Here is a 14547-nt window from a genome sequence, read left to right on the forward strand (position 1 = left end):
GGGATCTTCTTTCCTCCCTTCCCCCGTCACAAACCCCCACGGCTGCCTGGGAGCAGGGGATGGAGCTGCCTTAGGTCGGAGGAGCTCAAAACTCACATTTTACAAGAAAGGGATCCCTGAAGGAGCTACAGTTATTGCCAAACTTGGCCTGGGCACAACTTATGCCCTTAACACAGCCGATAATGAACGGCTGGAGCCACGTCCCTCCCATCCCTCTCGTCAGTGCTGCTGCAGCAAGCCCCTTGCAGGGATGGATCCTGATGGATTCAGCCACAAAGTTGGGGAAGAGCAACAAGTCCAGAGCATTAAAACCAGGGGCTGCCAACTCCTCAGCAGTGAAACCCTTACAGGGCTGCAGAGGAAACCTCCTGGTGTTACCACAGACCCTTCTGGCCCAAACGGCAGCGATCACAGAAACTGCCAGGGAATCCTCGGTGTCACAGCACCAGGGGGATGTGACAGTGACAGAGTTTCTCCAAAATTAATGCTGATGCTGCCCTCAGTGACACCCCAAACTCCCTGGGACGCGGCGGAGAGGGAACAACAGAGTCCAACAGACGGGAAATACTTGGCCCACAAGACACCTTGTGGAAATTTTATTATATAGAGTGTAAAATGCAACTGTCAGTCAAATAAAAAGAACACTTTTTTTTTTTTTAACACCATGCTCAACATTATCCAATCGCGGTTCTTTATAGTTAGACATTTCAAGCATAAGGAAAAATAAGGAAAGAACCCAAGAACAGTAAATTCAGTACATTTAAAAACGGAATGTCCCGCAGGGCAATTAAAAATGCAAGAAAAAATAGCTTCAATTCCGTTTTTCCTTTAAAAATACACTGTTATCTGTACAAGAAACACTACAGTAAACATCAGAAATCATATTATCCCTTTTATTAAATCAAAATTATTTAGAGCATACTGTGGTTAATACTAGATTCATTTATTTCTCTAGGTAATTTGACAAATATTAGATAAGAAAATATTTAAAAGAAACAAAAAAGCAGAAAACACCTTGGAATTAAAAAATAGTTACTACCTTTTATATGGTTTTATGTTCCACAGTGTTTGTTAAAGGTACTAATAGCAGATTCATTTTAATATTAAAAATAACAGTATTTATATTTCTGAGAGCATAGAAGAAGTTTTTTTTCTTTTCTTTTTTTTTTGCTTTTCTTTTTTTTAACAAGCTTGGAGGTCTTAGATACATAAATGCAACTAGCAATGGAGACATGAAAACATGTATTGCTAAAAAAATTAACACGTTTTTATATTACCCCTTTAGACTCTAGAAATTATACAAACCCTACAAAATGCCCCCCCCCGAACTTGCAAACAGTAACTGTTTCAAATACAGAAATCATATCATTAATTACAATACATATCATAGTTCAGTTTTTAAAAAATGCAATAAAATCAAAGACAGCCAAGATACAAGAAATTAGAAGTAAAACATTTAATGAATTTACATATTTAAGAATATTTAAATACTGTTTAAATTTTTTTTTTCTTTTTAAGATTTGTTACATACCACCTAAGACTTCCAAGCCACTCTTTCTGTTCCAACAGAAAAGATCGAAAATTAAAAGGAAAAAAAAAAAACCACACAAAAAAACCCACATGTTGAAATGTCACATCTCTGGGGTACGTTTTGGTGCCTGCAAATTCTCTGGCTTCTCTCCAAAAAGAATCCCGGAGTTTTGTTTTTTTTTTTTTTTAATATAAATTTGGAAACAAAATTACCAGCATGTCCATACGTTTAGTACATTACTAATTGTTCCTGATTCTTAGAAAAGTTCAGTATAGATTATCCTACAGCTAGTGTTTCACAAACAGAAAAGTCTTCATCAAAATGTTGCAAATCTAGAAACCTCTGTTACAAAAAGGTTTTCTTCCACAACCATTCCAAGGGAAAAAAATTGCCACGAGGACCTTGTTCTACTGCTCCTGGAAAGAAAGAGAGAGGAGAGAAAAGGAAAAGTTACTGAGCAGCAGGAAATTATCCAAGCTGCCGAGCCCTCCTCCCCCAACACAGGTCTGTCCCCGCTGCAGCTGAGCGGGAAACAGAGCTCAAAGGATGCTCCGAGCTGCCACTGGAGCCCTCTGCCCTAACGCCGTCCCAGAGCTCTCCTGCCCCTCACCAAACAAGATCTCTCTTTCTAGCAGGGCAGGCTCGGGGAGGAATGAAGAGAAGCCCTTTCATCACCGCGTCCAGGTCACACTTGGCCAGCGCCCGCGGCGAGCGCCGGCGCCCGGCTCCACCTCGCCGGTGTCAGCGGGGAGAGCAGGGGAGGGCAGGGGAGGGCAGCTGCTGGGGGCTGGCATCCACAGCAGCCTCTGCTCCCGGGAGCCACAGCTAAATGTGGAGCCGTGGGGACAAGTGTCAGACCACAGCGAGGTGCCCCCGTGCTGTGCGCAAACTTTTTGCCGCTTTGTTTGCTCCATGAAGCACCGAGTGTCATGAGGATAGATCTCACACAACTCTGCGTGCACTGTGTGACAGCTGAGGGGAGATTTTACTTGGAAACAGGTGAATACAAATTATTTTTCAACGGTTTTGGTCTCAATTTTTGAGTCAGGGAGCTGGTGAGCACACAGCTCCTGTCCCAGCATGAGAAAAGGCAGCGCCTGCACTCTCAGTTCTGGGATGCATCAGTGCTGTGCTGCCTCACCAGCCTGGTTTCATCATTCCTTTTACTTTAATTCCCCAAAGTCAAACAACTGCCTGTAACCTCCCAGTCCTCTCCCAAAAAAACCCTCACCCACCCTGTACAGGAAAATAAGACTTCGATGCTGAGGCAACACTTCTGTGATCGCTTCCTCAGCCATAAAACATCTCTGTTTCACCATGTGAGCCTGAAGGAGAGTCCCCACACTAGGGCAAGGCCAATACACCCAATTGCCCAAGAGAAGGAGCAGAGGGGTTTGGGGAAGGTGAATACAGACCTGGCTGTGGGCCTGAGCCTGCCCTAGTGTCTGCCCGTAGTAGGCAGCCTGCTGTCGGTAATACTCTGCCCAAGCCATCGTGTAGTCCGGCTGGGAACTTGCCTGAGAAGCAGCACTGGCAGCATGACCTGAAGGGAAAGAAGAAAAAAGGGAGAGATAAGCAATTCCAGAAATGCAAGCCCAGGCTTAGGATCTCCTTTTGCCAAGCTTTAAAGAAGAGCCAGCCCCCTTCCAGCTGCTGCAGACGCCTGACAGAGCAACACGGGCTCCGCTGCGTGGGATGGCAGGACGGGCTCCAAGCTGGACTGTGAGGGACAAGCAAGAGCAGGCAGAAAGCACCCAGAGCATTCCTGCAGGGACAGGCTGACAGCCTGCACAGCCCTCATCCTCAAAGGCGCAAAGCCTCCAGCAGCTCCATGTCAAAGCAAGTCCAGAGGTCGGGATCATGCACTCCGTAACACGGTGGGGAGAGCCAGGCCTGTGACCTTCCCTGAGCTCTCCTACCCTCTCACAACCCAGCTCCAGCTTTCTGGATTTTGCCAGCAGCAGTTCCTGCGTGCTCCGTCTCCCCCAGGCTGGCTGGCTGCAAGCAGGGGCACGAGGGGACCGGGGCTCAGTGGGAGCTGCTCTCCCGAGACGCGACAGCACAACCGAGAGCTTTCCGTGGGAGCACTACATGCACCATCACCAACAGGGCAGGACCAGAGGGCATCTGGAAAGGACTGGAAGCTAAAAATGGCAGGGATGGAGATGCAAGTCATCGGATTAGAGTTAACTCCTTGTAAGAAGAGCTGATTCATCTCCAGTTAGCCTGTTTCACTCACTCTGTTTTTTGAAATACTCCTCCCATGCTTTGCTGTAATCGGGATGGCTGTTCTGCTGCTGGCTCTGTTGGCCTGTGCAAAGATGACAACAAGGGGCACGTCAGTATGGAACAGGTGACAGTTTCCAGCCAGTGACATCTACCTCTCCGCTAGGCAGGCCCTGGGTCTACCCCAGCTGGCCAGACTTGACACTTCAGCTTCCACTTTACTACAGTGCTGGGCATCTTCAGGGGAAGCTGAGGAAAATCTTAAATTCCTGATCACACCTGATCTGCTGAAGGGCATGAAGCCAAATGTCACCCTGCTGGGTGGGACCTGCTCAAGCCAAAGCACGTGGCTGGGAGCTGCCCAGTCTGCAGTCAGCCACCCTGAGCTCCCAGTCTGCTTGCACTCAGCGCAGGAGAGCTGAGACAGCTGAGATCTGTCACCTCCACAGAGCTGCCAAGGGAATGGCCGTGTTTTGAGTCACCTCATTGGTTTCTCAAGGGCTGAATCCTTCACCCCCATTTTTCTCAGCAGAGCAGAGCTGAAGGACTCCTGTGAGCAATGCCCCTCCATACACCCTGCACACACACGAGCTGCCACAGCATGACCTGCACAACTCTGGGGCAGCCACTCAGCTCCTGACTCCTCAAGGTGCCACGAGCCCTGCACAGGACACGGCCAGCTCCACTGCCCGGGGGGCACGGCCCAGGCATCACTGAAGATGCAGCCACGACATCCCAAACAGCCACAGCTGGCTCATGGCGTCATCTCCAGGCTCCTACACTGCTCCAAGGGAAGTGGTGCCAGTGTCTCCTCACAGATCCCAAACCTTGGGCTCCACCCAGCACAGACTCCCCATCTCTGAGGCACTAAGACACCTTCAACCCAGCACATCCAAGTGCTACAGCAGGGAGAGCCCGGCCAGCCGGGACAGAGGAAGGATACCTGCCCTTCCCAGGCTTCCCGGGATCCCAGCGGGAGCACAGAGCCCTCAGTGACACACAGGACAAACGAGCAGCAAACGCAGCAGCTGGGAGCTGCAGAGAGGCACAGCAGGAGTGGGGAGCACGAGCCACTGGGGACAAAGAGAGGCAAGGACAGAGGACACGCGTGGAGCAGAGCTCTTCCCATCCCATCCCAGCTCCGTGCGCAGCCCAGCCCCGACGCCGGCCCAAGGGGGGCTTTGAAGTGGGGGGAAGGGGGAAATAATACACTGCAAGTGTGAAGTGGGTGGAGGGAACAGGGCAGCAGTGTCCTGTCCAGGGGCATAAAAGCGGGTTAAAAGACTTGACCAACGCTACAAGTCAGGACCTTTTCTGGCAGAGGTCAAGGCTGCCTCAACTGTCCACCTGCTAATGCCAACAAAGGACCTCCTTCAATGCCTTTTCTTCTCGGAGAATTACAGTCCACAGCAGGCTGAAAGGACACGCAGCTAAATGCATTTCACAGCAAAATGTTTCCCCAGCCAGTTAATTTATTTAAGATGGGGGAAGTAATTAAAATCTAAATACATGTGTAGGGGTGGGGGTCTGCCCCTCCTCCCACAAGGAGGGCACTCGAGGCTGTCCCCAGGACGCCGGCGCTGTGACAGGGCTGACAGAGCTGTGACACACAGGCTGCAGCACTCGGGCAAGGGACCCTGCACAAGGCTGTTTTCAAATTAAAAAGTGCAAAAGCAGGTATTTGCCTATTTCCTACAACAACCTCCTACGCCTTGGTGAGCTCCACCTGGGCACCACTGCAGCAGAGAAGAGTGGTGAAGGTCCTTAAAGCATTATGTGTGGGTCCTCTCTCCTCACCTAGCCTGCTGTCAGTGTGCCTGGCTACAAACAGGAACAGGGAGCATCCTAAGCACACGTGGAACTAGGGAGCCAACATTTTCCATCAGGTTCACCTGCAGAAATAAAACACTTGCCTCCAAAAGGCAGCAGTGTGGGACTAAACCCACATGGGGAAGGACAATGGCAAGGCAGGAAGCTCCAGGGGTTTTGGGAGCCACCTGAAACCTGACAGTGCAAAACTGCACTGGAGTATGAGCTGCATTATTGGTCATCAGGGGGCTCAAGGGGGCTGTGCTTCCTACACCAGGCTCCAAAGCCAGGAGGGGTGAGCCTGAGATGATTATCTGCTGTAGGAAGGGAGATCCTTCTTTCCCCAGCGACTGGTGGGCAGCATGAGGGGATGTTTCAGGAAGGCGAGGAAGAAGTTAAGTTACCAAGGAGAGTGTCTAAAGGCATCTTGCAAGGCAAAGAGCAATGCTATTTTGTAAGCATTTATTCCAAGGATCTATGGAAGATAAAAGTTAAATGTTTTTGTGGAGCTTTCCCTGCTGCACTGACTGCTCTGCTTCCCAAAGCTCAGGGAAATTCAGAGCCCTAGGGGGTGCAAAGCAAAGGAGCAGAGTAACAATTTTTCCTGTAAAACAAGTTAGTGAGAAAATACTCTTCTTCAGTACCATACTATTCCACTCCTGTACAGAAGAAAAGTCCACTGAAGCCCACCACTGCATTTTAATGTGCTGAAACCAGAACAACTGCTGACCTTCTCCAAGACCCTAGAGCTCAAAGGGAAAGTCATCATTTCTGGACTGTAACTGCTAAGAGGGAGGACTCATCCAGAGTTTAACACACACTTTAACACTAGGGTTCCCATGTGCCACCACAGCACACATTTCAGAAATGCATCAAGTGAACAAAGCAGCACTGAGGTTTCCAAATTTCACATATTCACAATGTCATAAACACTCAAAGGTGATCAGTGTTACAGGGAATCACAAGTGCAATTGCAGGCATTGTCCCTGCAACGATTCCTCTACTTCAGGCACAGCAAATTTATACCAAAGTTCAAAACCTGCTTCATTGCTAAATCAGCCTTAGCAGTGAAAACTATCTGCCATTGAACCCCTTTAAAATTACCTCCTCACACACCTTTTGGTGCTTAGCTTTAGTTTAATGAGACCAGACTATTAAAAACTCCTATTTCTTAAAATATTGTGACTGCAAGGGTCCTTTGGACATTACCACCATCACATGAGCTCCGAGATTACCAAGCAGACGTGAATCTGCTCTGTTCAGAGCAAACTATTCCTCAGCTCTTGGAGACACAGGGTGATGCAGCTACAGCATCACCATCAGCATTTACTACTTGAATTATTCTGAAAAGGCGACTCCCCATTCCAAACTGCTCAATTTTGACTCGACAGACTTTCAGGAAAAAATGACCAGTACAGGAGCCCCTGCCTAACCTTCCTTCCATTTCCTGCATCCCTCTCCCCTGTTGTTCCATCAGTCTGGAATTTGAACAGTGAGAAAAGCTTGTAAGGAATAAATAAAAAAATAAACAAGAAATTATAAGGTCAAGAACAAAGAGATGGGAGGGATCAGCACCAACAGTGTGCCTGTTAGGGGGAAATGTGGTCATCAAGTGCTTGCCTGGAGAATCCTGGGAGAAGAGAGCCACAGGCAGAAATGTTTTTGTTAAGAGAGGAACAGACAGCAAGGACCAAGTTTCTACCCAAAGACCAGAAAGAGGCAATAAGCAGTTAAGCACACAAAAAGCAAAAGTTTTCCATGGCCTTCGGCTTGTTCTGAGCTCAACCACCACCGTGTGCCTCCACACACCTCTTCTGCTCAGGAAATCCTTCTGCTGTTTTCACACACGTGGTCTCATGGGTGAACCTGCCTTTTGCAGGCACGAAGCAGAGACTGCAAAGGGAACACCAACCCTTCTCCAACCCAGGCCTGGCACTTACTTGGGACTTGCTGTCCAGGCTGCTGCCACGTCTGGTAGGTACTGCCCCAGCCCTGCGTCATGAACGCCTGAGGACCACTGCAGAGGACAAAAAGCCATGCTCAAGTAAACAATAAAATACTTACCAGGCCACAGACATGAAGCTGCCAGAGAAGAGAAGTTCTCACTTCTAGTCAGCAGCTGCTGGTCAAACAGGGAACATGGGAGCAAAAGGAAAGCTGTGCAGGTGTGAACTGCTATGACCTGCCTTGGTATCAATCTGTTCATGAAGCCAAGGTGAAGATACATCACACTGAACAGCACTCCTTGTGCTCTGTGCAGTTCAGGCTTCTTTCCATGCTCTCACTGCACTAGAGATAGGAATTTTGGAGATGCCAATACCTACCTGTGTATCATTTAATAGATGATATCTTTTCTGTAGTCAAGCTTAAAGGACTGAGCTCACTTGCTGCTCAATCTTTAAAAGGCTCCACTCATACCCCACCCCTTCAGGGCCCTCCACCCTTCTCCCAGCACTTTCTAGCTCCCAGCCATTCCCCCAGCCCATGGGTGAGGAGGTGCAGCAGCTTACTTTTGATGAGGTGTAGCAGGTGCTTGGCTGAAGGGACTTTGACCAAATCCTCCAGGTCCACCCATGCTGGTACCCTGTCACAGAATCCACAAATATTTAATGCCAGCTCCAGGTATGGGGTGGAGGCAGCTACTATGAGTAGTAAGAAAGGAGAGAAGACAGCCTGGGACACATGGATCCTGTGGTTGCTGTCAAGCCTTCTCCTCTCAAACAATTCAGCATGAAGGCAGCTTTTCAGCTTTGCCATGCCCCAGTTCAGTATCTTCCATACTTTTTTATCAAAGTCTCCCCATTCAGTAGTACTGCAGCCTGACTATATTAAGCTTCAATACCACAGCACTGCATTAAGTGTAAGATAAGTCATCCTGAACTTACTGAGCAAGGAGTTGAGTGCTTTACTTTCAGGACGATGCTGCCAGGACTGTGTCATTCTCACACAGTGACACTACTGTCTTCCTTTCAAAAATCTCCTTTGACAGCTTTTTCATACCTTATTATTGCTGTTCTTCCCTCTCATATAGCTGTGTACACTACCCAGGATTATGTCAACAGTCAAATCCTTCTGGGACCACAGCAAAAATTAACCAAATGGGTGCTGGAGGGCCATCAAGTTCAAGCCAGCTGCTAAGAGGCAAATGGTTTTGAAGCTGAATAACACAAGCACGTACATTCTGTGCCATCCTGGGAGTCCAGGCCTAGAGATACCCAAGAGTGACAACAGCATGTCTGAAAGGGACAGAGAAAGAGAGCAGAGATGGAACTTACACCAACTTTCTCATCTATGAGATGTCTAGCGAGCTCGATTTGCTGGGGGACCCCTCTGATTGTGAATATTCTTACGCCAGGGTCTGTGTTTGGGGGTGGGTTTCTCTGCAGCTCCACGTGTGCTCCTGACTGCTGATTTATGCTCTTGATGTTCTCACCACCTGAAGAGAAGAAAGCCAAGACATAAGGAGGGATATCCAGCACATCCTTCCATAAAATCGTATCAAAGTCAGGTCCTGGGAACGGATTACAGTTTCAGCCACCTTCTGTGTGCCTTGGGAGAGGTGGGCTGAGGATGGCAACAGCAAAAGAAACTACAGTGCCTGAGCTCGTGCTGCTCCTTTAATCTGTTTCACAAGCATAACCTGAAACCTTGAGCTACTGTAACAGTTTCTGGGGTCGTGGATGATGCTGCTTAAAAACACACAAGCCCCGCTAAGTGCCCGTTGCCAGGCTCCCAACAAGATGCAGCGTGACTGGGATACACTTTGACAAAACAGATGCAAAACCTGCACTGACTGAATTCCATTGCTTTTGCACAGCTGTTCAAATCCTCTAGGAAACGAAGGTCACCTGCAATCTAAACATACTGGGTTTTCTTCTTTTCCATCACTAAAGCAAAAAGCCACCAGCCACATAACAAAGCTTAAGCCTTCTCCCAAACATGAGCTATTTGATAGGTTATTGCCTTAGAGCAGCCTCTGCTTACAAGGTTTGCTATTCACCCTGCAGCCACACATCCATCCCTCCACAGGCACGGCAGCACACGATTCCAGGCTGTCTCCTGCTATTTCAGAGTTAGCTCTGCATGCAGGGAACATGTCTGGCTCGTTTGCCATCTGGATGCACAAGAGCACAGGAGTGCTTCCAGCAGGATGCAGCAGGGCCAGTCAAAGTGGATCTGATTTCCTCAAGACTTGCTAGGTCCTGGTCTCTTCATGAAATTTGCTTAACAAAAGCCTCAGCCAATGTTACAATGGTTCAATTCTTCTTTTGGAAGCTCACACAACTTACAGACCAGCTCCACTCAACTGGAGAAATTAAAGGGTGTGGGGAAGGAAGGGGTTTTACAGCTTTTAAATCACAAACCAAAAAAATCACCAGCTCAAAGGATAGACAGCAAGCAGCACAGAGAGCAAAGGAAACTAACCAGAGATTTTTGTTTGGTTTTCATTAAAAAGAACCTCCAAAAAAATAAACGCCTCAATTTTGCTCACATTTCCATCTCTATACATCCAGCACAATTTCAAAACAAACTGTGGATATTGCAGACACTTGTTCATTTCATTGTAATGGACTCGTGACCTTTTTAACATTTTAAAGCCTTCTTGGGGAAGGGAGGAGGAAAAGTTGCCAAAGGGCAATTAACTCTTTCTAAATGAATTTTTGAAGATGCATTTAACAAAAGATAATCATGTCACATCCCCGGGCAGACAACAGGATTGTACTGTGCAGCCAAAAGCCAACCCACTTACTTTCAGTCAAGCATGGGAAAGGAGTAAGATGAAGTTTCAAAACCAAGAGGTTTTTTTTTTTGTGTCATGCTTTTGTCTGATGCAGATTTGTTTGAAGCTCTGTTTTTTACATATCGAGGTGAGATCTGAATCAACAGCCATTTCATCTGCTCTGTGAAAACAGAGGAGCCTTTCAGGCAACACAATTTGAAGGAGTGGCACAACTTCTTTACTGGGTGACAGAGGCACAACCCGAGGTTGCTACTTGCACTGCAGACTAGTTTCTCCTTCCAAAAGGGGATTAAAAATCGAAGCATTCTCAAACTGGAAGCAAGGAGAATACAGATTTCAAATCATTGCCCCATTTAGCATTCAGCACCAAGCCTGTGGTTGTTGGGCCTGTTCCTACAGCAGCTCCCTCCTATACCACACGGCAGAATTAAGTTAGCTGCCTCTCCAGGTTTGGTGGGAGACTCCAAGCTCCTACTCCCACACCAGAAGGACTCAGTGCCCTTGTCCTCCTCACCCTGCAGCCTGGTACATGTGGAAGTGCTCTACCCCGAGCCAGCCTCCAGAGCATGCAAGGCGGTGCCGGAAGGAGATGTCCTCCCCACGGCGAGGTGACCGCTCGGCACATGGTGGCTGTCTATAGAGCATTCATCCCCTCCATTCTTCCACCTGATGGGGGGCAGGAGCGATCCAGGAGCGGCCTCCCGGCTGGATGTGAAATCCTAAAGCAATTAATCAAACCTGCTCAAAGGCCGAGCTGACAAGAGCCGGGCCGGCCGCGCTATCTGTCAGGATCGCCGTATTTATCATGGAAATCCAGGGGGGCCCAGGGAGTCAGCGGCTGTTTCCAAGCACCACCAAACACAGACAGACTTTGACATGTGTATGGTGCTCGCCTCCACCCTTCCTCAGGGCCTTTGGGAAAGAAAAGCTGCACCTACCCACCCTCCAGGGGAAAAAGGCATGAGCAGGATCTGCAGGGAGCCCCACCAGCTCCTAAAAGCTCATGCTCCCAAGCTGAGATGTCCACAAGGAAAAGGCACCAGATCTGTCACGTATGCTGCAGAAATTGAGCTGAGAAACTTCCCAGCCTCCCTCTTTTTCCTGCTTCTCGAGTGGTCACATGGAGCTGGGAGCACAGGGTCAGATGACACACACCACACCTGGGGTCAGCACTCTTTGCTTGGGTGCTGATCTCGGGACCAAGCTGATGGCCCAGAGTCCTCATCCAGATTTTACAGAGAAGGCCAACAGCCCCATTCTGTATCACAGCAAGGAAAAACACCCAACAGCTGGAAACTGCTCAGAAACTGTCAGGGAGTGCAAAGGTTTTGTAATTGGTCACTGTTAAGAAAACCCCACCAAGATCCCCTCAGCCCTGCACTGCCCCACAGGCAGCGGGGGTGGAAATAACAAGAATTGCCTGTCTTGCATCAACGTGTGGAGAGTGCAGCACATCCATGCTGGTCCAGACCCCAAATGGCAATGCTACAGCCATCACTCACTTGACAAAAGTGAAGGCTGCAGCAGCCTAAAAGCACAGGCACTGTGAGAACACCGATTACAAGGTGGTATTACAATGCTACCAGCACTCAAATCACCATACAACTAGTAATTAGTCACTCCAGAAAGCTTCTGATCTGGCCAAGTAAGAATCCCTATTTTGCTGTTGTGGAAACAAAGGTAAAAAGCCACCCTTCACCCCCCAGTGAGGCTGTGCCAGGCCCTGCACTTGAATGCTGGGACATTCACTCCACTACCTGCATTTATCTTTTCAGCACACAGTGCTCTCTGTAGTCACAAATGCTCCACTTCAGTGCACTGCTGAACAACAAGTGACCTTTTCTGATCCTTTATTAAAGATGACTAATGGATACAGCAATAAAGTTTCATTATAATTTGATTTTTCTGTACATGTAAGTCTCACTCATGGGCTTAAAATTTACTTTGTTTGATCTTTTGGCCAACTGGACTGTTCAGTGAGGACAAGCATAATAACTGCAATTTCTGCATAATGGGGAAAGCAGGTGGTTTTTCATACTGAAAAAAGTTTTCAGGTTTGTGAACAGGCTTGTGGCAAAAAACAACATCTGAAAACAATTGCAGCTACAGGGCTGACCTGCCCATGTCCCTGGTCATCCAACAGGGCAGGAGCTCAGGGTGCTGTGGGGACAGGCTCATGGCAGGGAACAGCAGAGATGGGCAGGAGGGAAAGAGGCCACAAGTCTCACCACAAGCTCCCTCCTGTCAGGAACACTCTCAGCCACTGAAACCTGGCCCAGTGCCCTCAAGTCTCTGCCTCCTTTTCTGCTGAAGCTTATCTATTCCTATTCTATTTTCTGCTGAGGCTGAAAGCCAGCTGTGATTACTTAAATACTACTTCAGGCATATGCCATTCTTTCTGAAATAAGCAGATAGAAAAATGAAACACTGCCTTGGATAGGTCAGTACATTAGCTCAGACACGTCACAGCAGTTCAGAGCTAGAGAGTTTGTCTGCTCCTGGCTCTACCCTAAGTCCTGCCACTGCCCCACGTGCAGCTCCTGCTCTCTGACAAACTGAGTCTGCTGCTGATGCTCAGTTTCATAACATCACAGGGTTGTCCTGATTGAGAGGATGACTCCCCATCCATCTCCTTAACATGGAGAGATCCACTGGCTAAGCAGCCAAGGGTCCTCCATGGCAGTGGAACACGCTCAGCCAAGTGGTACAGGCTTCTGTGCCAGGTCAGGTGCCAGCAGAGGCAGAGAAATCCTCCTACTTCACTTCATTCATCACACACTTCAGGGGCTGGAAGCAACTCCTGTTATTACCACACTCAGAGACCTTCCATTTCCTCACACAGCACTCACAGAAGGATGAAATTACTGCTCTGCTTGTCCCTGATAAACCGTCCTTCAAACAAATTCTCTGTAAAAAGAATCCACAAATGAACCTGCCTTTTCTCAGCCAGCTGCTTGTTATAAAACAAGCTTATTTGACAGCTCTGCATTAAGAGCCTCTCTTACAGCTTGTGAACAAGGGTCTGGAGAACACAATTATGAGTGAGAACACCACAAAGAAAACAACCACAAGCACTTACAGCTTTTTCCTATGCTGCATTCACTGGGCACTAAACACTACAACCACAGAAAACCCCAAAGCTTCACTGTCAGGCAGCAAGAACACGACCATCCTGAGAGAGAAGGATTGCAAGCTGTGGTATTTGGAGTCACTAAACCCACCTTTGCCTATAACCAGGCCACACTTGTCAGCTGGAACAGTGTAGGTGATTTCCTGCACGCCCCCAGGTGTTCCAACACTCCAGTCCCCACGGCCACGACCTCTTCCTCGGGCAATAGCCAAGTTTCCAAAGCCATCTCGTTCCTTAGAAGGCAAAACATGTGCATCAGTGTTTTTATGCTGGCACCAATACACATTAAAAACAAAATAAAGCCAGGTCAGTTAAACTGCCTCATAATCAATAACATTGAATTGAGATATTCCTGGACCTCAGCTTCACATTCAAGGTTTTGAAGCACTTTAGAAAGATGCCAAGTAATGTAGGTTACAGTTGCCTTCCTGATTCAGGAAGATATTTTTATTTTTAAATGCTTGCCTTTACATGTGCTGAAATAAACCCATAAATAAGCATCAACTACTAAAGGACTTTCAGTTTGTGATGGGGGGTCTCTTTAGAGCAAACAATGGATCTTGGCACTGACACACAAAAAAGTTGCTTTCAAACCCTTTCAAGTGTCACCCTGCTGGAATTACTCAGCAGAAACGCACATTTTCCAAAACTTCCAAAGGAAGCTTTTAAGTTCAAAGACACCTAAAGGACATACCCATTTTGGGTAAGTGATTCTTCCAAAAGCAAATGCCATGGGCAGTCAGAGGCTATCATGACAGACCTCAACATTTAAGTGAATCATTACAGCAAATTATGAAAGCAAGTATTCAAATCAGGTTAGAAGAGATATCAGGATGGACAAATTATGGACCTTGTTGGACAAATTATGTTCAGGTTTCTGAAATGGCCTAAAGTTTTAATTCCTTACAATGCAAAGGGAATGTTACAACCTCTTTCAAGAGTCTGCCCTAGTACTTCACCCTTCTTGCTCTTGTGTAATGCAGTATGTTGGTGTGTCTTAGAGCACAGACACAATACCTGAGCCCTCAGCACCTTCCTGTGCCTCCACCAGACCAAACGGCTGGAGTCTGAAGATGAGGCACCACTGAGCAATGGCTCTGTTGTCTAAAC

At 47.7% G+C, this 14547-nt stretch overlaps 1 protein-coding gene across 4 annotated transcripts in view; it reads right to left on the reverse strand.

Moving 5' to 3' along the window:
- Positions 1–565: 565 nt before the first annotated feature.
- Positions 566–14547, reverse strand: part of FUBP3 (far upstream element binding protein 3) — a 39222-nt gene continuing 25240 nt past the window's right edge. For 3 of the 4 annotated variants that reach the window (XM_053962160.1, XM_053962159.1, XM_053962158.1), the window contains 7 exons: positions 13529–13670; positions 8842–9002; positions 8077–8150; positions 7507–7583; positions 3771–3842; positions 2947–3074; positions 566–1947 (listed from right to left, as the gene is read on the reverse strand). In XM_053962160.1, coding sequence (XP_053818135.1) covers positions 1939–1947; positions 2947–3074; positions 3771–3842; positions 7507–7583; positions 8077–8150; positions 8842–9002; positions 13529–13670 — 663 coding nt within the window. In that variant the 3' untranslated portion in view covers positions 566–1938. The remainder of the gene's footprint in view (positions 1948–2946; positions 3075–3770; positions 3843–7506; positions 7584–8076; positions 8151–8841; positions 9003–13528; positions 13671–14547) is intronic. The other variant, XM_053962161.1, reaches the window with a different exon arrangement.

The sequence above is a fragment of the Vidua chalybeata genome, chromosome 21 (genome assembly GCF_026979565.1).
Source record: "Vidua chalybeata isolate OUT-0048 chromosome 21, bVidCha1 merged haplotype, whole genome shotgun sequence".
Lineage (NCBI taxonomy): Eukaryota > Metazoa > Chordata > Aves > Passeriformes > Viduidae > Vidua > Vidua chalybeata.